We start from the raw sequence: 23371 nt of genomic DNA on the forward strand, positions 1-23371 counted from the left end.
AGGCTGTGCTTACAAGGATGATGACCACATGTTCTCCATCTGCATGGGAAAGAAGGCGTAGGAGAGCACCAGAGGGAATTGGAATTGTACACAAAACAAAATTTGATCAGAGCATTGATGCACTGAGTTCTAGGATAGCAGTCAGCAAACTATGAGCCGAATCTGGCCCACTGCCTGTGTCTGTAAATGTTTTACTGGAACACGGTCAGACCCACTGGTTTACATGTTGTCTGTGGCTGCTTTAGCCCTGTGATGGGGAGGAAATATAATCTTCCCTCTGCCCTTTATTATTCTTGGCTAAAACCTCCGTGTAGAAAAAGCAGATTAACAGGAGAAAAATAAAACTATTTGAATCACATATATCCGTGATGGCGAACCTTTTTATAAAAACCACCCACTTTTGCAGTGCTGGTCAACCTGGTCCCTCCCGCCCACTAGTGGGCGTTCCAGCTTGGTGGGCGGTAGTGAAGCAACCAAACGGCGCTGCGATTGGCCCACCGGGCTTGCTTGGTTCAAGCATCAGCCCCAGGCACTGAGGATGGTTCATTGGTCCCAGCATCAGCCTCAGGTGCTAAAAATAGTTCAGTTGATTTCAGCTCAGCCCAGACAGGATCCTGGTCAGATGGATCCTGGTCAGGCCGCATGTGGAAGTCTGTCTCATTATCTCCCCAATTCTCACTTAAAAAAAAAGAAAAAGAAAAATGTTCCTTCTTATTTTAATATCTTAGATTTAATAAACATGTGTTCATAAATAAAAAATAAGTACTCATCATTTTATGCTCTACAAGGAAGAAAAGAAACAAGGTTGTGATTACAGACAACACAGTTCTTCATCCATCAGTAAAATACTGTGAGACTCAGTACATGAGCCCATGTTTTTCATCATCCAGTTAATCAAAGAGTGAATGCTGATCATATGTATGGCTCTTGAAGAGTAGAGTGGACATGAATGTGTATTCTGGGGTAACCAGATTTGCCTGGTGCCAGAGATGAATGATGGCTTTAAAGACTCTAAGTGGATGGCCCGAGGGCATCAAGAAGAGGCAGGAATGTATGGAGTGACACATGATGTGTGTGTTTGGTTTAGAAATACAACATGAACCGATTTTTCAAGACTTCAGTCAGTTGGACATCTCTACTAATTGACAGTGTTTTTCCAGCAGTTACTCACATTAGTAACTCTTCTGTACAATCCTGGTACATTTTCTGACTCATCCAAAAATTACTAAGATATGATTAATACTGTTACATGCCAGTTATTCAAAACTAAATAAAATCTTTGGTTCTATGTGGCAGTGGTCTATTAATCAGAATATTAGATTGGCCAAAATATCCTAGTCACCAGCCAGTTTACTTTGTATGCCTTAAATGGGATGATCAACCGGAAAAAGACGTCAGTTCCCCATGTGAGCTCTGCCACTACTGCAGAGAGGTGGCGCTCTCTGGTGCCTGGTGCCCTATCCTTGAGGGAAAAGCTGCTCAGTGAAGAAAACACAACGTTAGAATTTAGCTCAGTGGTTCTCACATTCCAACTACACCAGCCCTGGCCGGTTGGCTCAGCGGTAGAGCATCGGCCTAGCGTGCGGAAGACCCGGGTTCGATTCCTGGCCAGGGCACACAGGAGAAGCGCCCATTTGCTTCTCCACCCCTCCGCCGCGCTTTCCTCTCTGTCTCTTTCTTCCCCTCCTGCAGCCAAGGCTCCATTGGAGCAAAGATGGCCCGGGCGCTGGGGATGGCTGTCTGACTGTCTCTCCCTGTTTCCAGCTTCAGAAAAAAATAAAGAAAAAAAGAAAAGAAAAAAAAAAAGAATCCAACTACACCAGAATCACCCAGAAAACTCGTCAGAATTAAGACTGCTGAGTCCTACCCTGAGAGTTCCTAATTCAGTAGGTCTTGATTCAGAGGTCCTGTCACTACTCAGCTGGTGGTGGTGGGAGGTATTTACTTCGAGACCCATTGATCTAAAACAGTGATTTCAAACCGGTATGTCACAAGAACTTTTAAAATGTGCCATACCTGACTAGTCAGGGGCATTGACCTATTTTCCTATAGATTGTCAAATAAAAAAATGGCAGCAGCCAACACTATAGCTATCTGGTGTGAATGAATCAAAATTATACCTATCTTTTTTTTTTCTGTCACACCAGCAAAAATACAGTTTTTGGTATGCTGCAGAATTTTAGTTATTAGTTTGTGTCCCATGAGATGAAAAAGGTTGAAAATTGCTGCCTGGAAGATGAAAGGGCAGTGCATTCCAACGCTTCTCCCCAACAGTCAGTGTCTGATTCTGATAAGCCCCGGCTTGAGCTGTTATAACTCAGCAGCACTCATTTTATTTTCTGGTATTTGAAGTACAAAACACCATGTGAATCACAAATGTTTCCTCTACTCAAGGACCAATTGCATATAAATAACACCGGGAAACAATTTTTTTTTCATTTTCTGTTACATGAGGTTTTCGAACTGTTTCTATATACAGTGTGTCCATAAAGTCATGGTGTACTTTTGACCGGTCACAGGAAAACAACAAAAGACGATAGGAATGTGAAATCTGCACCAAATAAAAGGAAAACCCTCCCAGTTTCTGTAGGATGATGTGGCAACATGTGCGCATGTGCAGATGATGACGTACACTATGTATACAGTGGAGCAGCCCACGGCCATGCCAGTCGAGATGTGGACGGTACAGAGGAAAGTTCAGTGTGTTCTGTGGCTCACTAAATTCGAATCCGTGACCAGACCAAAGTGCAACGTGAATATCTGCACGTTTATAACAAAGCACCACCACATAGGAATAACATTCCTCGGTGGGATAAGCAGTTGAAGGAAACTGGCAGTTTGGTGGAGAAACCCGCTCTGGTAGGCCATCAGTCAGTGACGAGTCTGTAGAGGCTAGATGGGATAGCTACCTAAGGAGCCCTAAAAAATCCGTGCGTGAGCCCACATCGAACTGCACTGAATAGGTATGAAACTGGGAGAGTTTTCCTTTTATTTGATGCAGATTTCACATTTCTGTAGCCTTTTTGTTGCTTTCCTGTGACCGGCCAAAAGTGCACCATGACTTTATGAACACACTGTATTTCTGCATCGCTGATTCCAAATCTGAAATCTGTTTTTTGGTGCATGCTCTAGTTTTTATGCAATTTTAATTTCTTTTTGTTATAGTTAATGGCAATTAAAATTGGAGTTAAAGGTCAACAACTCTTGGATTGAACATAATCACAAGGCAATTAATGTTTTACAAACATCACTTTTACATAATTGTAGTTGTTTTTAAATGTAAAAAATTATTATCTGAAAAAAACAACCTCTTATTTTGTGCTAAGATTGAATCATGGCTTCTTCGAGTAGGCATAAATGTAAGAATAGTCCTGACACCTTCTGTTATATATGTGGCTGTTACACACTTCAACATCAAAGGAGCAATATTCCATCATTTGAGACGTGCATAAATTGCCTATTTTCAAGTTCCCTTTGGCAATCAAGACAAGAATTGGGCTCCTCATATTGTGTGTCATAGTTGTGAGGAAATGCTTCATGACTGGACGAAAGGAAAATGCAAAGGAATGCCTTTTGGTATTCCCATGGTTTGGCGTGAACCTAAGGACCACAGCAGTGACTGTTATTTCTGTCTGATCTGTACAAAGGGCATCGGCAAGAAAAAATGGCATATGATCATATATTCTAATATTCCTTCAGCAATACGACCTATCCCACACTCTGAGACACTCCCAGTTCCAGTTTTCAATGGTTTTATTTCTTCTAAGAATGAAGAAAGTGAACATGGTGATCAAATGTATTTTGATAAGATGCATGAGGAAATGGTTGTAGAATCTGAAGGGTCTTCTTCTGATGCCAAGCAGTCATTAACCCCTCAGCAGTTTAGCCAACCCAAATTGAATGACTTAGTAAGAATGACATAAAAATTGTCCTCAACTTTCTGAAGTATGAGGAGCATAACTAGATCATTTGTGTGGATCTTAAAATGGTAAATTTCCTGCTAGAACAACAGAGAAGTTTCACGAAGTATCCTTACTTTCTGTGTTTGTGGGACAGCCTGGCTCAGGAGAAACACTGGACACAGAAGGAGTGGCTGAAACATGAAGCTCTGGAAGTAGGGATGCAAAATATTGTGAGTGAACCTGTAGTTAATCAAGACAGGATCATTTTTCCCCCACTTCACATCAAACTTGGCTTAATGAAGCAGTTTTTTCAGGCTTTGAATAGAGAAAGTGAATGCTTTCAACATATTGTTTCTGCTTTTCCTGCCTTGTCTTTCAAGAAGATAAAAGCAGGTGTATTCAATGGACCTCAAACTCGAACCATCATACATGACAAAGAATTTGCCAGGAAGATTAATAAGGAGGAGAAAGCAGCATGGCAGTCTTTTGTGGCAGTTACAAAGAACTTCCTTGGCAACAAAAAAGCAGAAAACTATGAATTTCTGGTTCAAAGGATGCTTTTGGCTTTCCGCGACATTGGATGTAACATGAGCGTTAAGATTCACTTCCTGAACAGTCACCTTGATAAGTTTCCCGAAAATCTTGGAGCTGTTAGTGATGAGCAGACTACTGCTTGAGCATCAAATGAGATTGTCCTCAACAAGTACACAAACACAAAAGCTACAAACGCAAATTTTTGCCTGAATAGAATTTAAATAAGTTTTGTGCAAATTTTATGATTAAGTGTTTTAATATGTTCTATTTTGAAATTGTAGACAAATTCTGTTGCAATTATATTTTAGTGTATTAGTGTATTTACTGAATTATATAAATTATTATATTTTCACAAAGATAATTCCCAAGAAGACATTCTACTTCATTATTTTAAACTAAATGTTGAAAATTTTACAATAAGATGAAAACCTAAAATCTTGAATTGCAAAAACACTGTAGTTTACAGAGGAAAAACTAATGTCAGATTTGAGATCAGCACACTCGAATTAGGTAAGAACAAGTGTTTTTGTAGATGCAACAAAAATTTTGTTCCCCAGTTTTAAAGGTTATTATAATGACTCCAGTGCAGAGACCTCAAACAACTGTGTTTTTCTTAGGTAGAAAAAGTGTTCACAATGATGTATTGTCTCTGCACCATTTACACACACACACACACAGGCCTTCTCATTTATAATTTTACAGCAAACAGTTATAAACTCTAGTTGCATCTGTGGTGGTTAGCATTGTTCTGCATGCTGAGCTCAAAGGTAGAAAGTTTGACTTCTCTGACTTTACTTGTTTATTCTAATACGTTGTATGAAATTATTTTGTTTGTGAGGGTCTCCCCAGACCACTATGTTGATGTCACTTCTGATTTTTGTTGCTCTGCTAAAAGGTATGGGCTAGTCTTGTTCTGTACAAATGACTGGCATTGGCAGTGGACCATGTCTGACCCGTGTAATTCTCTTCCACTGTGAGTCATGGGAGTCCAGTGTTCTTTGGCTTTCATGCTTTGAATTCTTTTGAGGGGTCTGGATTTTAAAGGACATTGGTCCACTCTTGACTTCCAAGGAAGAGAGGTCTTTAGCCTTCAACTCGCCAAAAGGCCATAGTGATAACAACAGAAAGTCATCGCCAGGGCAAGCTTGTCAGGACCTCATGGGACCTGCTTCGCTGCAAGGAGCCCGTTCGGGCCCATCGCTTTGCCACAGGAGAACAGGACTGCTAGCCCCTGGCTGCTTCTGTTTGCTCTTCTTGTATCTGACAGTCTTTAATGTTGAATGTTGAACTCTGTTGCCACTTCATCCTGTCTGTCCTTGTTCAGTGACCTCAGTCATTTAGTGTGTGGGAAAGACAGAGCTCACTCACTATTCCTTGCACACAACTCTGCAGCAACAAAAAAGCTAAAGTGATTGACAAGAAGTCTTGGCACAAGTCACCTCAGGTCATCACTAACTTCTGTTGTAAATGCAGAAATCAACGTGTGCAATGCCCCCCCCCCATAAAAATAAAACACAACTGGATGAAATGTACTGTTGTCTCTGGTTCAGCTGAAAGAATATGTGATCAGGTTTGCTTTCCCCTTTCTACACAATATAGATATGGTCCAGGTGGTTGGACCACAAACTGGCAATGAAACACTTGTTAGCTGCTTGTCCTTAACTAGGGCCGCCTTTCCTGCAGTGCACGCCTGAGCACAAAAGGGAAAAGCCCTGAGACTGGCTTTGTCACAGACTGGTCTTATGAATTGGCCTCAGTCAGGTCCCTGTTCTGCTCCTTTATATTTAAGTGTTTCTACCTGAGTGTGGCATGTGGGAGGATGCCCCAGTCCCTGGGAGCTGCAGACAGCAGGGACAGAAGTTCCTTCACATCCAGTGCTCATGCGAGGCTCTGGGGTGGGCACTCACGTCTACAGACTGAAGGAAGGGTGGAACAGAGGGAGAGAAGGTTGTACCATTGTGCTTTTGAATTACTGTCCCTTTGTTCTTCCTGTACCCTCTCGGTCAGTTCTTGGGATGCCAGACACAGTGGAAGAAATGTGCCCTGACATCCCCCAGCTGGAAGGCCTAATGAAAGAAATCAACAACCTCGCCGAGTCAGGCGCCCGGTACACGGAGATGCCCCACGTCATCGAGGTGATCTTGCCCATGCTCTGCAACTACCTGTCCTACTGGTGGGAGCAGGGGCCTGAGCACCTGCCCCCCAGCACAGGGCCCTGGTGCACCAAAGTCACCTCAGAACACCTCAGTGTCATCCTGGGAAACATTCTGAAAATCATCAACAACAACTTGGGCATCGACGAGGCCTCCTGGATGAAGCGCATTGCAGGTACCAACACTTTCTCCCAACCCCGGGCTCAGGGACCAAGGTGCCTAGATTCTCTTTTCATCTCTCCATCTATCTTGAAACTATTCTCCCTACTCCTCTTAGTTACTTACCAGTAAAAAGAATTGAACTATTGCCCTGTAGAGTTTCTTGGAGCAAATGCTCCTGTCCCACTCACCAACTAATACAGGCCCCCTCAAACCTCCAGAATGCTCTTCTTGATAAACTCTACCTGACTTGGATGACTATTGTTTTATTTGCTTTTGGTATATAAGAATCCCATTTGCTCGTACTGTAATAATTGTCCATATTTTCTTGGTAAGTGATCTTCTGTGTTCTCCACGAGCATAAAACTCACCCCCATCTGGGCTGCACTGTAAGTTCCATTTGTATTTTATGTTATACTTTCTTAGACACTCTCTGATTTAGGTTCGTAGTAGTATCACTTTGTTTGGGGTAGTTTTTGGGGGGAGGTTGTTTTGTGTTCCTCTGGAACTCCTTACATGCAGGAGGCTCTTGGTAAATGCTATTAGCTGATTTTTCTGTTCCTGGAGCAACTGCAAAAAAAATGAAAGACTTGGAGAATAAAAAACATACTTTCCACAGTCAAGAAGCCATGAATATTTAGTGTCCTCTGAGTCAAAATAGAGTCTGAGGAGACATAAAGAATCTGAGGCGCAGTCATTGCATTTGATGCACCTACAGTTTCGATAGAGGACGCCACCATAACAGCTTCACCCATCTCATCTCCTGGACCATGACATGCGGTGGCTGAGTCCCAGGGTGTATGAGCCCAACCCTAAGTATTTCTCCTCCTGGACAAAATAGTGGACATTCCTCTGCAAGACCAAGGAAGGAAAGTCCCTACCTCCTCTTCCCAGAAACAAGCCGAGATCAAAATGATAAATATTTGGGTGCCAATGGCCGCGAGATGGTAGAGACGGGTTTCTGTGAACAGGAATAAGTAAAGCTGGTGTTCCTTTCTGACCCATTAGCCCAAGAATGTTGTTAACCCTAAGGCCATTTGTTGAGAGCTCTAGTCTGTCCATCTAGATTAAGGAAAGGAGGGAAGGAAGCATTGGATCCTTTGGCTCCCTAGAAGAGAAGAAAGGAAAAATGTTTCAGCAAGAGTGGCCCTGATGGGGACGGAGCTTGGCCTTTTATTCCACAAGTGACTTAATTCTATAGACAGGCCACTTAATTCCTGGTACCTAAACAAAATTAATTTTAATAACAACCCCAAATTACCCACATCTGAATAGCAAATCTGATTACGAGTCCAAAGCAGAGGTGCACCTTGGTGAGGGTGGGGTGTGAAGGTCAAGTCGTCATGGCACTAAGTTTTGACCTAGTCTCTTAGCCGAGAGCTCCCATCACCTTCTCTTTCTAAAAGAGTCTTCTTTATGAAATTAAAAAATAAAGCAAAATGAGATTTCTTTTAAGTGTTGGAAAGTAGACTGGGTTTTTTAAATTATTATCATTTTTACAGAGGGAGGAGGTGGAGCAGAATGAGGAGTATCAACTCCTAGTTGCTTCACGTTAGTTGTTCACTGATTGCTTGTCATATGTGCCTTGACTGAGAAAGCCCAGGTTTCAAACTAGCGACCTCAGCATTCCAGGTCAATACTTTATCCACTGTGCCACCACAGGTCAGGTAAAAGTAGGCTGTTTTTCAGTTAAAAGGCCTTAAGCTAAAGAAACTTTGAAATATACCGTGAATGTTGTTGGTGATTCATGACTCTTATTATTTTATTTTACTTTAAAAAAAAATCACTCTGATTCTGATCTTTATTATAAATTGAACCAATAGGATATTATTTAAGAAATATGGTGAGATAAAGATTTTATTTTTCTCTTTTAGAGGGTCAGAATTGTAGTCCCAAATCCCACTGATTACTTATTTCTGCTCTTTGACTTTCAGTGCCCACCCCCTCCTCTCTGTTTGTGATAACTGATAACAGCCTGTCTTCCTTCCTCGGGGCCCAAAGGAGCCTCCAGGCATTAGGATGATAGTCCTAAAGTGTTGAGGTCTGAGAACGGTGGTTGGGTTCATCATGTATTTTTAACAACAGATTTTTCTGTAAAATGACCAGAAAGCATAGTATTCAGTGCCTACTATTGGCTTGGCGCAGTGCTGGCTATTATAAACAAAGGGCTTACTTCAAGGAGTTTATAATCTAGCTAGTGAGCAAAACCAACATGAACATTCTGCAAAATGACACAAGGTCATCATTACGAAAAATTAGGAAGTGCGGCAAACACCATGCACGCAGGAGGAGTTCAGGGATGGCGGGGGCTCCCCATGACCTGCAGGAACAGGACCTTCTCCTACAGCTCCACCCCCTCCCCTGACTTCCTCTTCATGAGAAGGAAGTGCCACGTGGGAGATAAGGAAGGGAACCAGGGACAGGTGCCATCCCCAGCTGACAGAGTTTTACAGCCTCACCTGTCAGAATCACTTCTTTCCTTTGATCAATTGTCACAATACGTGAAATGAGGGGGAGGCCCTTTGTTTGCAAACACAGTGTATGCCCAGCCGATCATCAGCAAAGCCAGGCCTGACCTGCTAAGAAGCCACTTCATCCCCACTCTGGAGAAGCTAAAGAAAAAGGCGGTGAAGACGGTGCAGGAGGAGGAGCAGCTGAAGGCCGACGGCAAAGGGGACACCCAGGAGGCGGAGCTCCTCATCCTGGACGAGTTTGCAGTCCTCTGCAGGGACCTCTACGCCTTCTACCCCATGCTGATCCGCTACGTGGACAACAACAGGTATGGCGGAGGCCCAGGCCAGCATGTCTATAGGAAGGGAAGATGGTGTTGAGCGTGTTTCAAGTAAGAGAGGGAGGTCACAGCGCCCCCCCCCCCCCGCCCTCCCCCAGGATTCCCTAATGTGGGACCTGCGGGCAGTGCTTTCCTGGACCAGTGACTGTGTATACACAGTGGCCCGGGCACTCCTGGCATCCTCAAGTACAGCAGGTGAAAGGGATTGGTCATATAAGGGCAGTGGCGACCCATTTCCGCCCTCCTGCCGTTCCGTCACACAGTCCTTCCACAGGTGTTACTGACGGTGCTGGCCATCAGAGCACAGGACGGTGCTGGCCATCAGAGCACAGGACGAGCGAAACCAGCCACGGTGTCTGGCACCTTCGTTCTGGCCAGGGGGTGGGGTGTGCAGACAGTAAACAAAACAGTTATTTAATTATATATATAGTACTTACCTATATACTTAAATATTTAATTTTACACTTTACTTATAAAAAGTAAATTGTGCAAAGCAGGGGAAGGGGAATGAAGAGTGCCAGGGAAGGGTGGAGTTGCAGTTGTAAACAGACCACTACTGAGAAAGCAACATTTGAGCAAAGACCAAAGGAGGCAAAGTCAGGATGCCTGCAGGGCTGGGGAAGGCTGCTCAGGAGGAGGGAACATCTGGGGCCGCCCTGGGGAGGAGTGCGTTTGGGATGTTCAGGGCATCACAAGTGCAGCCGGGAGAGAGCGAAGGGTGTGGAGAGCGTACATGTCGAAGGCCAGATGAGTCAGGGCCTAGAAGGCTACTATGAGACTCTGGCTTTTACTCTGAGCGAGGTGAGATGTTGGTGCAGGTTTTGAGCTAATTTGCCATGTGATCTGATTTGCTCATGGAGCACTGTGGCAAGGGATGGAGGCAAATAAGGCAGTGCTGAGACCAGCGGGAGGCTCACAATGATCCAGTCAAGAGCTGATGGCGATCCATGAGACAAAGCCTACTAGAGGTCGCCAAGGCCTGGGGTTGGGGGGGACGTTGAAAGGGGGGCACTTAATGGGACTGGGGGTTCCTTTTAGAGTCCTGAAAGTGTTTTAGAAGTAGTTGCCCAACATTGTGAATGGACTAAATGTCAGTAATGGCCAATTTTATGTTACATGTATTTTACCACAATTAAAAAGAAAAAGTTGGTGTTGGCTGGGCTCAGCATGGTAATAATGAAGGTTGACAGAAGCTGTCAGATTCTGAGTCTATTTTGAGCCCTTGGGACTTCCAGCCTGCGAATGAGAGGAGAGAGGAGAGTCAAGTGAAAGATGATTCTGGCAAATGGAAGGATGAGGTTTTCATCAACTGAGTTGGGGGACATTGTGAATACAGAAGATTTTTAAGGGAACATCAGGATATCACTTTTGGACATGTTAAATTTGAGTAGCCTAATCAATATAGAAATTAAAATGTAGCCCTGGTCGGTTGGCTCAGTGGATAGAGCATTGGCCCAATGTATGGACATCCTGGGTTCGATTTCCAGTCAGGGTACACAAGAGAAGCAATCTTCTACTTCTCTCTCCCCCCTCTTGCCCTTCTCTCTCTCTTCCCCTCCTGCAGCCACTGGCTCAGTTGGTCCAATAATAGCCTCAGATGCTAAAAATAGCTCAGTTGATTCGAGCATCAGCCCCAGACAGGGGGTGCTGAGTGGTCCTGATCAGAGTGCATGCAGGAGTCTCCTCTCACTTAAAAATAAACAAAATAAAATAAATGAAAATGTTGAGTGAGCAATTGAATATAAGTGCAGGGTTCAGGAGAGAGGTCTGATGTAGGTATAGGAATTTAGGAGTCATCAACACATTGACCTGTAGTCTTTAAGAACTATGAGACTGAATGAAAAAGCAGTGAGGGGGAGAAAGGAGTTCCAAGGACTCAGCCCTTGTGTTCTCCAACATTAAGAGGTCAAACAGAGGAGGAGGTACCAGTGACAGACTGAGTGGCAGCAATCAACAAGACAGGAAGAAGCCGATGGAATGTTGTGTCCTGGGTGCCAACTTCATAAAGTAATTCCAGTAGGAAAGAATGGTGAATGATGTTTACTGGTGATCATGACCAGAGCAGTTTCAGGGGAGCAATGGAGATGAGAGCCACTTTGTAGTGGGCTAGAAGAGAATGGAAGAAAAGGACTTGGAGACAGCAGTACAGACATCTTGCTCAAGGAGTGTTAGTATAAGGTGGAACGGAGAAATGGGATGGCAGATGGAGCAAGGAGGGTCAAAAGAAGAGCTTTTAAGATGGGAGACTTGTCAGCTTGTTTCTTTGTTAATAGGAATAATCCAGTAGAACAGGAAATTGATCAAGGTAAAAGAGAGGATTTCTAAAGTAATGTCCTTGAACAGGCAGAGGATCAGCCTCAGATAGTTCACTCACAACAGCAGGCAAGAGGGCAGAGAGTGTACGCTGACGCTGGCAGACACACACACACACACACACACACACATAATATATGCAACATAGTATACACCTATATTCATATATATGGGGTAGACAGAGTATTTAGGAGTCCTTTTCTGATTGCTTCCATTCTTAGTAAAGTAGGAAACAAGATCATCAGTTGAGAGTGAGCATGGCGAGAAGGTACTTGGAGATCTGAGGAGTAAGAAGACACAGGGTGGTGGTCAGGAAGCAGTGGGAGAGTAGATGGGCAGGAAAGTGCAGTGTGGTTGCCAGGCAGCACTCAGGGCCCCGCTGAGCTCTGTGACCATGGTCCTGAGGTGAACCCCATCCGCAGGTTGTCTTTTTCCCCAACCGGTCCTCCCGCCAGGCTTAGGCCCAGAAGGGGAAGAAAGACGTATTTAACCAGGGTTGGGGTTTTGCACAGTGAGTCTGACCAAGAAAAATGGAGTGAGGGAGTTGAGGGTGTATGTCAGAGGGTAATATAAAGATTGACTACGGAATTTAAGCTGAATGGCGAGGGAAAGGAGGACCTAGGAGATCAATGACTGTGAACAGGGAGGGAGTAAAGGATTATTGGTCCCTGGAAGGCAAAGACCAAATACAATAGATTTTTTTTATTATATCACACCCTCTTAGAGCATGCAGACCTAAAATATAAATTTGGGAAAGCTTGACCTTAAAATACCTCACTGTAGATATTGAATGCACCCAGGAATATTTGAGGGAACATTGTTAACATTTTTAATGGTATGCCATCTGTCATGGGCAGGAAATAGGTCTGAATATGCACATTTTAGCATTTATTTTATAAGGTAAATTGTACTTACTATTTAAAATAATTCACTTAAGATTACTTAAATTTAGCATTTCGAAATAAACACCTTACACACACGCACGCACACGCACATGGGGGCGGGGATTAATCCCTTACCTATCTATGGGGAATATGACTCACTTTCTCAAAAGAAATCCTGCTTTGAGAGTCATCATTTTAGTCATTTCTGATTAACATAATTATGTTAACAGTTTAGAGAAGAAATTTGTCAGAGTTCGAGGTGAAAACAAAAATGAAAGTAGAATAAGGTTGCTCCGAGAATAGCTCTTTAATGTCATTTGTCACTATTGACGATCAAGACTCAAGATAGAGTGTGTTCCACCTCACAGTGTTTGACAGTGCTAAAAATGGCACTGTCAGTCTTTGAGATCATCGTTAGTTCATTCACTCTCACCTTTCAACTCATTCTTCTTTAACCCCAGGGAGCAGTATGGCCATCGGAGCCTTGCTCAGAAGTGCTTCCTTCCTCTGTGTGTGCCTTACCTTCTTTAAGTTCTTTCTTCACCCAAAAGAATTAGCTGGCTTGTATTGATGAGATTGTGGAGTTGGCAGGAATATTTGAGGTCACTTCATCTTTCCTCTGATGGGAGGAATAAATACCCCCTTCCTTTTTCCTAGCAGTGCATTTCCTTCCTCTGATTATCCACCATGGGTATAAACAGCAGGTGCAGCTTTGCCTTGTGTGCAGCTCCCCTTCTAGCCACAGAGAGTTTAAACCTTTTTGAGCTCAATGGTAACTCCTACCATCCATTGGTTTTGACTTTACTCTTTAGAGTTACACAAAACTATGCCAATCTCCCTTGGGGCAGCTCTTTTAATATTGAAGGGTGCCATCTCCTGTCCTCCTCCCTATTTTTTCTCATTATGGTGAACCTTTGTACTTCCGTCAGCCCTGTCATGGCAGCATTTGAAGTTTCTTCACCATCTGGAACACTCCCTGGAGAGATGCTTCCATTATTCCGTGTTCAGCCTGAAGCTGACCTAGAATGAACAGGAATTCCAAGTGTGTGTAGTGTGGTCTGAGCAGGGCAAATCAGCTCTCCATGTCCTCATCCAGCTGATAGTAAGTCAGCATAGGTTCAAGAACATCTTTCTACAAGAGGCAATGGCTTCTCAGCCTCAAAACCAGAAACAATCAGAACATGGAAATAAACAACTTTAAAAAGTGTGATTTTGGAGAAAACCCATCTCTCAACCTGTGGAAGGGCGTTTTGTGCAGTGACTGCCGCAGGCTGTGTCTTCTACCAGAGGCTTAGGAACAAGGCTGAGAGAAGCGGTACCTCGAAGTCAGACAACCTGACCATGAACTTAGAAGCATAGTGTCCTTCAAAACCTGACAGCTTATCTTTTTTATCAGTAGAAGTCAACTCTCCTTACTCTTGCCATCATCCAAGATTTTATTATTGTGCTTTTTCCCTCCATTAATATGCTCAGTAATTTCTCCACGTGGGTTGCTTCAACCATCACCCCCACTGATCATTACCTCTATGCCCAGCCTTCCTCCCAACAACAGCCTGCGTTTTCCAGCTGCACTTTGGCAGCATGCAGTGCTGCTGATAAGAGACTGAGGAGTCAGTTAAGTGCCTCCCAAAGGCTCATGTGTCTGAATATTAAGTGAGATCATGAATTCTATGGAAGACTGAGAGCAAGAAAAGACAAGTCTGTACATCATGGTGGGGTAGAAAGGCTACTGGCAAATAGGAGAGGTGAGGTCAGGATCTTCCAGTCTCCTGAAAATTCCATCTTCATCTGGCTTGAGAGAGGCACAGAGATTTTGTGTACCTGGGGAAAAGCATTTAATGAGTTGGTCTTCATGCACACCTACCACACTGAACCTGACCAAGGGACTTCACTGGAAATAAAGATTTGCCTCTAAGAAGAAGAGTGATGAAAACAAAATTCATTCAGCTGAAACTGCTTTCCTATATGAAGGAAAGGGATCAAAATCCTCCTCTTTCTCCTAGGAGGAATGCTTACCAACGCTGTTCTGTTCGCAGTGCTCCTGCTCCTGCTCCTCACACTCCCTGAGGCTGTACTTTTCCTTGGAGGATAGGCTATGACTCTTTGCCTCTTCCCACTCCGGGCATAATGCAAACCCATAAAGCTCATTTAAACCAAAACACTAAAGAATGAACAGCTGCCAGTTCTGATAAAACTTGACACTTGACCCTGAAAAAGTGCTCCTGAAAAATCAATATGAAAGAAATCAAAAGGCATTACCAATCTCAAGCCTCAAGCTTGGATGGCTTCCAGTAATGGATACTTTATTACAGTGGCTTAAACAAATTAGAAGTCAAATATCACACATAAAAGAAATCCAAAGATATTCAATCCAGGATTAGTGTGGTCCCTTCTCATTAGTGACCCTCCCTCCTTGGTCTTTCCATCCTTAACATTGGCTTCCATCTTTAAAATTACTTTATGGTGCAAAACGACAGTTAGAACCATCAGATTATCATTCCAAATAGGAAGCAGGAAGGCAAATAAGCACCTTTAGCTATGTGATTCCTGTTTAGAAAGCTTTTCCAGAAAGCCCACACAACAACTTCCACCTTCATCGCGTTGACGAGAACCCAGCTACGTGGCGATCCCTCACAGGAAGCTGGGTAGTGTGATCTTCAGCAGGATGCATAAATGGGGTTTTGTTCCTAAGGGAGATGAGAGAATGAGTAAACAACCTGTAGTCTCTGCCACATAAAGGAGAGACTAGCTGAAAAAGAAAACAGGAAAGATGAAGTAAGAACATTCATGAGGCTGGAACTCAAGGCAGTAAGGGATTCAGGAGATGAGAGAAGGATCCGAAAGTGGTCTTGGCCCCGTGAGTCTTCCCCTTTCCCCCTTAGCCCGCCTGGTGTGAGCTCACTGTGGATGGGCAGGAGCTAAGGCTGCTCAGGGCAGTTCAGCCTGATGCCCTCAGGCTTATGGAACTGACTTTTGATACTTATCACCCTCCGTGCTCCTAGGAACATTGGGTTTTTCAGGCCATCCATGAAAGCCAATGCTTTTTTAACTTAAGAAAGGTAATAGACAGTTTAACTTCTACGTCACTCTATACAGATATTTGAAAATGCAAACTCACCCAGCCTTTTCAAAAAAGATATAATTTAACTCAAATGTGAAAGATACTTAGGGGCAAGAGAACTTTTAGAAATTGACTGAATCCTACTGAAATTTAGTCTTCTTGCTGCCACTGTGAAACTTCTTAACCAATTCTGTTTTCTTTTTTAAAGAAATAAATAATGCCACTTTATAAGGACTTTCCAAACCATTTCAGAGGGCCTGAGATGTTTGGTCTCTGTCTATGCACTTCAATCAACAGTGAAAAACATACTCTCTTACAGTTTTCTTTAAACTGGCTTTGAAAGGAAAAGGGATGAGGCCTGAACTGTTTGAAGAATTCTCAACATTTCAGAGGCTAGGCAACAAGTGTCAATGACAAGATTAGGTGTCATAGTGACCAAGACTTTCTTACTTTTGCCTGCCTTGTGTATTAAAGAACGTTTGTCTCAAAAGTTAGAGTGGAATCTTAATCACTTCATCAGTTTAGAAGAGGAAAAAAAGCCTATCTTTGACAGTTTTGAAATGTTGATTTCTGACATCTGTTTGCTAAGATAATCCTTGACTTCTCTGGTAAAATGGAAATAATTATTGTAGGTCCTTCAAAAATATCTGCAACAATTCATGCCTATATCTAAGCATGGAAGGAGTGTATTGCTCTTTAGTCTCTGATGATGATACCTTTTTATGGGATGCAGTTTTATCTGGATAAATGTGTGCATTCAGTGTCCAGTAAGTGTGACCGTTTTGATCAGGACTGAATTTCATATGTGTATTCACTTACTTTTCAACTCAGATCTAACTGGCTCAAGAGCCCCGATGCCGATTCTGACCAGCTCTTCCGCATGGTGGCAGAGGTCTTCATCCTGTGGTGCAAATCTCATGTAAGGATGCACGCGGGCCCTGGATTTAGAGACGGCCGGGAAAGGTACAGACCTCGGAGAATTGGCTTGTAATGTTGGCTTTCTTATTTCCTCTCCACATAGAACTTCAAGAGGGAAGAGCAGAATTTTGTGATTCAGAATGAAATTAATAATTTGGCATTTTTAACTGGGGACAGCAAAAGCAAGATGTCAAAAGTAAGTCCTGAGAAATCAATTCCAAAGACTCTTCAACCTTGACCTAAACTCTGTATCTTTGCTACATAAGGGGATTAGCTCCGTGCTGCAGTTAGGTCAAACCAACCGTCTCCACTGTTGTCTCTTTGGGAATGAACTGAAAGAAATTGCTCTCAAATAAGCATGGTTATCACATTTTGTGGAGAAATAGCTGCTTGTATGTCAAAAAGTTTGTTTCAAGACTTGCCTAAGTTATCCTAATAAGGTATTTGAGAGGTCTCTAAAGCAAGCCTATCAGGATTTTTAAAATAGAACTACTTCCTACATAGTGAAGCTGCAAAAATACAGGTGCCTGGAGTCACCTTCTGATGAGGAAATTGCCGTTTGCAGATCTCATTAGCACATATTCTTACACTACACTTGTTTTCCTCCTATCTGGAACATCCAAGAGCTGCTTTATTTTAGATGTGCTGACCTCTTGATGCCTTTTGTTTATTTTCCCTGTAAGTTGTATTCAGATACCCAGATATTTGTCCATCTCCCTGCAGGAAAGGTTTAACGAGGGCATAACAGACATCTGTCTGAAAAACAAACCAGTCACCTGTAGGGAGAACTGCAGCAGGAATACAGGAGGGGGAACTGGCTTCCTACCTCCGCTAGGTCAGCCCTGCACAGAGAGGCTTTGCTATTTTGATTGGAGAGAATTCTGACACACTCCATCAGGTCTGCAGACAAAAGCAAGGCTCCCTTAAAATGTGATGTGCTGTTATGGCTTACCCTGGACTCTCTTCCCTTGAGAGGTGTGCCTCAATGAGGGTTGACTGTATATGCCAAGTGTGAGTGACACGTGATACCTGAGATACGTGTCTCTCTCACTGCTGGTACAATGCTGCCTTTGAGGAACATGAAGGTGGGGTGTGCATGGGGACCCCTCAAAAGTGAAAATCAGTTCTGGAAAGATGACAAGCATGAGTTTGTAGTGAAGCTCTTGAGACATCTTTCCAAGTAAATATTTTGGGTGGAAGACCTGTGTATGTAGAGCTGCAGACAGGGGCTGCAGTGACACCAGAATCAGCACTCAAATCCGCACCACATGTGGCTAGCTCTGGCCAGTTCCATCACTCCCACTTTCCAGCCCTTTCAGCCTTCAGCTATGTTGACTCTAACATTTCTCCCAGCTCCCTAAAACTGACTTTTGAAGTTTAGAATCTGATATTCAGAATCTCTATAAAGTTTGATAAGTAAAATTGTGCACATATAAAGTGGAGCTACCAGGAGTATATATTCAAAAGGAATCTTAGTTGCAAAGGAACTTTCCTCACAGTGCATCCTTTTGAGGTTTACAGAACTTTTATTTAATTTTCCAAAATTCATTTTGCGTTCAGCTTTTGGCACACATCTGCTCATGGCAGACATACAAGGTAGGATATTTTAGACTCCTGATTCCTGGACATTTATCTTAAGTTCCCTCTGAAAGGACCTTCAGCCATCACAAGCTCTCCTTTGACCTTGCCCTCCTAAATAAACCCTGAGTAGATTCCATGCAACCGTCAACTTGGCCTAGATCTATTGGCTCAGGACTGAACCAGCTAGACTTTGTTGTCATTGTCAGCAATGGCAGCAAAGCAGTAGAAATGACTCTGATACAAGGATTTGGATCCCAGAGGAGCAGAAATGACAAAGACACTTCAACCCTCTGGTGATGAGTAGACAGTCAGGGTCTTTGAGTTCATACTTAGAAAGAGATGAACTGACAAAGAAAGACATTTTAAAACTAACAAACTAACTTGAAATCTTGTTCATTCACATCACTGAGGGAAAGGGTGTATTTGTCTTGTCAGAGACTGGTCATAGTCAGAATATTGCTTCTCCCCTGTTGATGAGGTTATTTCACAGGGAAAACACTTTCACTTCCATTGACATTGTATGCCAGTTTTTTCTGAGCCACATGGGATAAGGTCAAAGTTATAGTGTAATGGATGTGAGGATACTCCCTAAATGTTAAATAATATTTTTAATGCTTTTTGGGATCACAAATATCCATATTATTTCTGTTGGATCGGTTGAGACACAAAATGTAATAGTAAATCGGAACTAGAGACTGAAAGGAAGCTAAGTCCTACCCTTGGCCCAACTGTTGACTAGAGGTATGGCCTTGCATCATTCAGTCACCTCCTCTGTGCCCCGGTCTACCAAACGGTGGGGGGTGAGCTTACTACGTGACTCCCCCCAGCTCTGCTAGGATGTTCTGTTCAAAAGTCAGTTTCAAATTGCATCACTAGGAGAAAATATTTCATAACTTCAGTGCATTATCTCAGACAGAGAAATACCATGCCTCCAAAACAGCAACTCAAAGCCATTTCTGCTATATTTTTGGATGTGGAATTATATATTGAGAAGCATGGAGGGGATATTCTTTCTTGTTATTGATTGACTTTTCATTGCTTTTTCCTCCTTGAAATTAGAGGTCTCCCTACTACCTGATCTGAATGGTCACTTGCCACCTGTGCTTACTTTTATCTCTATTCTTAATTGAGTTCTGGGCTGTGTAAATGAAATTGGCCACGGTGCGTACAGCAGGTGCTGCAGAGATGTGTGTGTGGGAGTCTGCACGTCCACACGCACTGCACTTGCCGTGGCAAATGGAAAGGAAGCAGAGAAAAATACACAGTGTGCCCCCCTAGTCATACTTGGCTCACTGAAGGTCAGTTCAGGGATTTTTCTGGAGGCTAAAGCAGATTTTTTTTTGTTTTTGGAGAGTTCATTGTATGTTTTGTTTCTATAACACGGGGTTGCAAATATATGTTATGCTAAACATAACTAAGCTGAGCAAGTATTTTTTGTTTTGTTTTTAAACTTGTTTTGTTTTCTGGAAAATGGCAGCAGCTTCCTCGGAGGGCAATGGTAAGTTAGAACACATTTAGCCCCAGAAATACCAGTTCATTGACCAAGAGTATAAACTATGAAAGAGTTGTGATATGGGAAATACTGGAGTGCCCTTGATTACAGCCGGTCCACCCATGAGTGATTTTCAGTACTCTGAGGAAGGACAGGGAAGGGTTTGGAAGATGTCTTCTAGTTTTTTAAGGGTATTCAGAATTATGTACGAGTTCTTACTCTAATATTCCCTACTGCTCACTTCTCTCTCTCTCTCTCTCTCTCTCTCTCTGTTTCAGTCTCAATCTCTGTGTGTGTCTCAATCTCTCTCTCTCTCCTTCCCTCCAATCCCCCTTTTTTCATTTTTATTTTCATTCTTTTGCTTTTGTACTTCTGTAGCTTGAATATTCTCTCTCAATCTCTCTCCCTCCCTTTTCTCTCTCTCTCTCCCTCCCCTCTCTACCTCTCTGTCTTCTCCCTCTTTCTCTTTCTCCCTCTATTCATCTCTCCCTCTTCTCTCCCTCTCTCCCTTCTCTTTCTCACTCTCTCCCTTCCTTTTCTCCCTCTCTGTACCCTTTTTCCCTCTTTACATCCTTCATCCTTTAAAAGTCAATGTTTTTTTTTTCCTTAAATTAACATGTAAAACCATGTTTGATCTTAAATGACTGGGGGAAATGAAACAATTTTGAAGGTACAGGAATTTGTAAATGTTTGTTCAAAAAATAAAAAGTTTTAGTCAACTTAAAAAATATGTATTTTCAGTATTAGCAAAATAGATTGAGTTAACTAATCTCAATATGTGAAGAGAATAACAAAATTAGAGCCTGTAGGGCAGAGGAGCCTTTGACCTGAGGTATAGAGAGAGTCACATAAGAAGGAGGGAGCTCCGTCCTCAGGCTGGGGGTGACCCTGAACCACCTGAGATGTTCCTAGAGTCCTTTTTTATTTTTAGCAAATGTTTTAGCAGAAGCACACCTATCACTACTTAACTCAGGTCTGCCCTCTCTTTTTCTTCTTTTGCTTTTTTAAATTTATTTTTTATTTGTAGTTGATGTGCGATGTTATATGTTTCAGGTATACAATATAATAATTAGACATTTACATATTTTTGTAACCACAGATCTGCTAGAGGTGATAATGTGGCGGGTGGAAAGAAGAAAGACAATTGGGGCCTTTGGTTAAAGGACAGATTGTCTGCAGCCTGCCCAGGTGAAAGGAGGGAGGGGGGAGGGGAAAGACTTTAGATCTAAAGAGTTCATCTGAAGACCACCTGGGACTGAGTGTCACACACTTTGGAAGGCTGGTTTCTGAGGCAACCTTGACCCAGGGGTGCATTGCTTGGTCTGGGTATAAATCCTTACGACCAAATTAACTCCATCCTAATGTCCCATTCACTCTACATGCCATGTGCAACTGGCTTCCAGACGGTTGAGTTTCTTTTGTGTTGGCTGAAGAACGGGGGCTGAGAAGCTATGACTAACATGTGGTACCTTATGCTTGTCCCCTGCTTTGACTGACTGACTCTTCTCCTTGTTTCTTTTCTTTTGTCTTTCCACACAGGCCATGCAAGTAAAGGTACAGGTCAAATGCATGACGTGTCTGTTCTGTTCTAGTATTAGAGGTGCCAGGCTTTGGCCACCCTCTGCACTGTGATTACCATGGGGGTGGTACAGATGGATTTTCTCACCAGGAGGTCACCCAGGCCTGCTCCAGGGAAGACAACTGCCTGTCAAAGAGTGAATGTAGGCCCACCCACCCTTGGAATGGGGAAGCCGGGGAAGCCAGCCAAGCCTCGCCCTAACCGAGGTCTCCCTGCTGTCTCTGCTCCCTTCCCCAACTGCCCACACTGAAGCCAGCACACTGACAGGGATAGGGACCCTGGCAGGGCCTGGGAACCTGGGAGACTCCCCTCTGCTGTGCCATGCAGGGTCAGAATCCTATTTGCTGTCGGTGGTCCCAGCCCTTCATACTGTACATTTCTGCCTCTTGTGCAAGGTTCCCATGATTCAAAGAGAGTTTTACACTCCAGGAGTTGAAATTCGCAGATAACCCTGAGTTTTTGCATGAAATGTGCGTATGGTGAAATAAACCTGGAGACAATTTTCCAGGGACCCATACAGGTTATTACTTGGAAATTATTTCTCCATCTCTCCGTTAACGTGTATCTGCTGCCACTGTCCCAAGCACTGTGCCCTAAGGTATGTGGCAGAGCAAGGGGGTGTGCAGGAACCTGGTCACATGTCGTACTCAGGTAGGAAAGAAAAATGGAGCCACGGACAGATAAGCCTAGGGTCTAGACATTGACTCACATGCTTCCTTGTTTTGTGACCTTGGAAAAATCACTTAGCTTTTCTGAGTATCATGTTCTCGTTGATAAAACTGACTTCTTTCTATCTCAGCATTGTTGGAAGGATTAGAAATGTTTATTTAAGTAGCAGGCCCATTGGAGTCACATCATATCTGCAGCATTTGATCATAAACTACTGGGTTTGGCAACATAAAATAGAGAGTGAGCAAGAAATTATTTAACTTGTGTATCAAGTCCATGTACATTTTGCCTATTTAGTGGATTGTAAACAGCATGTTGCTAGTTGGGTTTTACATTATTATGATGTACAGAGTCTCATAGTTTATATACATAAAACAGGATTGTATTCCTCACGAAGCATTTTTAAGGGTAATTTAGGCTATCGATGAGTATTACGTTAGCCTTAACCTTTAGCATGCCACCCCTGAGGGAGGACATGGAGGGGACCTTGCGAGCACTCAGGAAATGACAGAACTCCTGTGGTCTTTGTGTGACCCAGCTCTTGGCTGTGTTCTGGAACACAAGAAGCCGCTGACTCTCAGCCTCATTGCTTCCTCCCGCTCCTATTTCTCACTGCCCCCCCCCCCCCACTGCTGTCCGAGCACCAGGTGGCCCTGCAGCCAGTGCAGTTCTCTGTCAGTGTTGGGCCAGAGTGGGTGTTGCTGGGTAGGGGCTTTGCTGAGTTTTCTGTGACATAACCACCAGAAGGGACAGCCAGCACAGCTGGGTCATACCCATTGTAAGAGCGTGTATGATAATGACGAACCCTTTCACACTTCGGGAAGTCATTTAAAGAGATCATCCCCAGGCAGTGTTCATTCTGACCCTCCTCTTCTCTTGGAAAGGCAGTCCTTTATAAAGTGATTTCTGACTGCGTCCCAGGGTCCCAGGTCTCAGACGCCAGCTCCAGGGGAGGCAGCGGGCCTCCGCCCTGCGCCCAGAGCCCTGTGGCTCACTGTCAGTGGCCAGGCTGCCACCTCTTTGCTGCAAACACTTCATGGAGTGAAGCTTTGGTGAGCACCAGTCCACTCTCCCTCAGGGTCCCGGTTTCCCTTTCTGCCTCCGGCTCCCCAGCCCCCACCCCCACGTTCCCAGCAGGTACCCATCGAGCTGATGCAGAGTCCTACAAGTCAGGCACCACATGGGAAGCTTTCCCGAGTCTGACATGAGAACTCAGTCACTGCAATGCCTGTCTCCTTGAACACACACCCCCCCCCCCCACCACCACCACGTACTGTAGACGCTGAGGGTTCCTGACTGGTTGCCTCAGCCCAGTGCACTGGACGCTTCCTTAAC

The 23371-nt window shown here is 43.6% G+C and overlaps 1 protein-coding gene across 1 annotated transcript in view; it reads left to right on the top strand.

Moving 5' to 3' along the window:
• Window positions 1-23371, top strand: part of RYR3 (ryanodine receptor 3) — a 626037-nt gene that overhangs the window by 550312 nt on the left and 52354 nt on the right. The window contains exons 66-69 of the mRNA XM_066277226.1: window positions 6444-6764; window positions 9287-9527; window positions 16629-16716; window positions 16819-16911. Coding sequence (XP_066133323.1) covers window positions 6444-6764; window positions 9287-9527; window positions 16629-16716; window positions 16819-16911 — 743 coding nt within the window. The remainder of the gene's footprint in view (window positions 1-6443; window positions 6765-9286; window positions 9528-16628; window positions 16717-16818; window positions 16912-23371) is intronic.

Source organism: Saccopteryx bilineata, chromosome 4, assembly GCF_036850765.1.
Source record: "Saccopteryx bilineata isolate mSacBil1 chromosome 4, mSacBil1_pri_phased_curated, whole genome shotgun sequence".
Lineage (NCBI taxonomy): Eukaryota > Metazoa > Chordata > Mammalia > Chiroptera > Emballonuridae > Saccopteryx > Saccopteryx bilineata.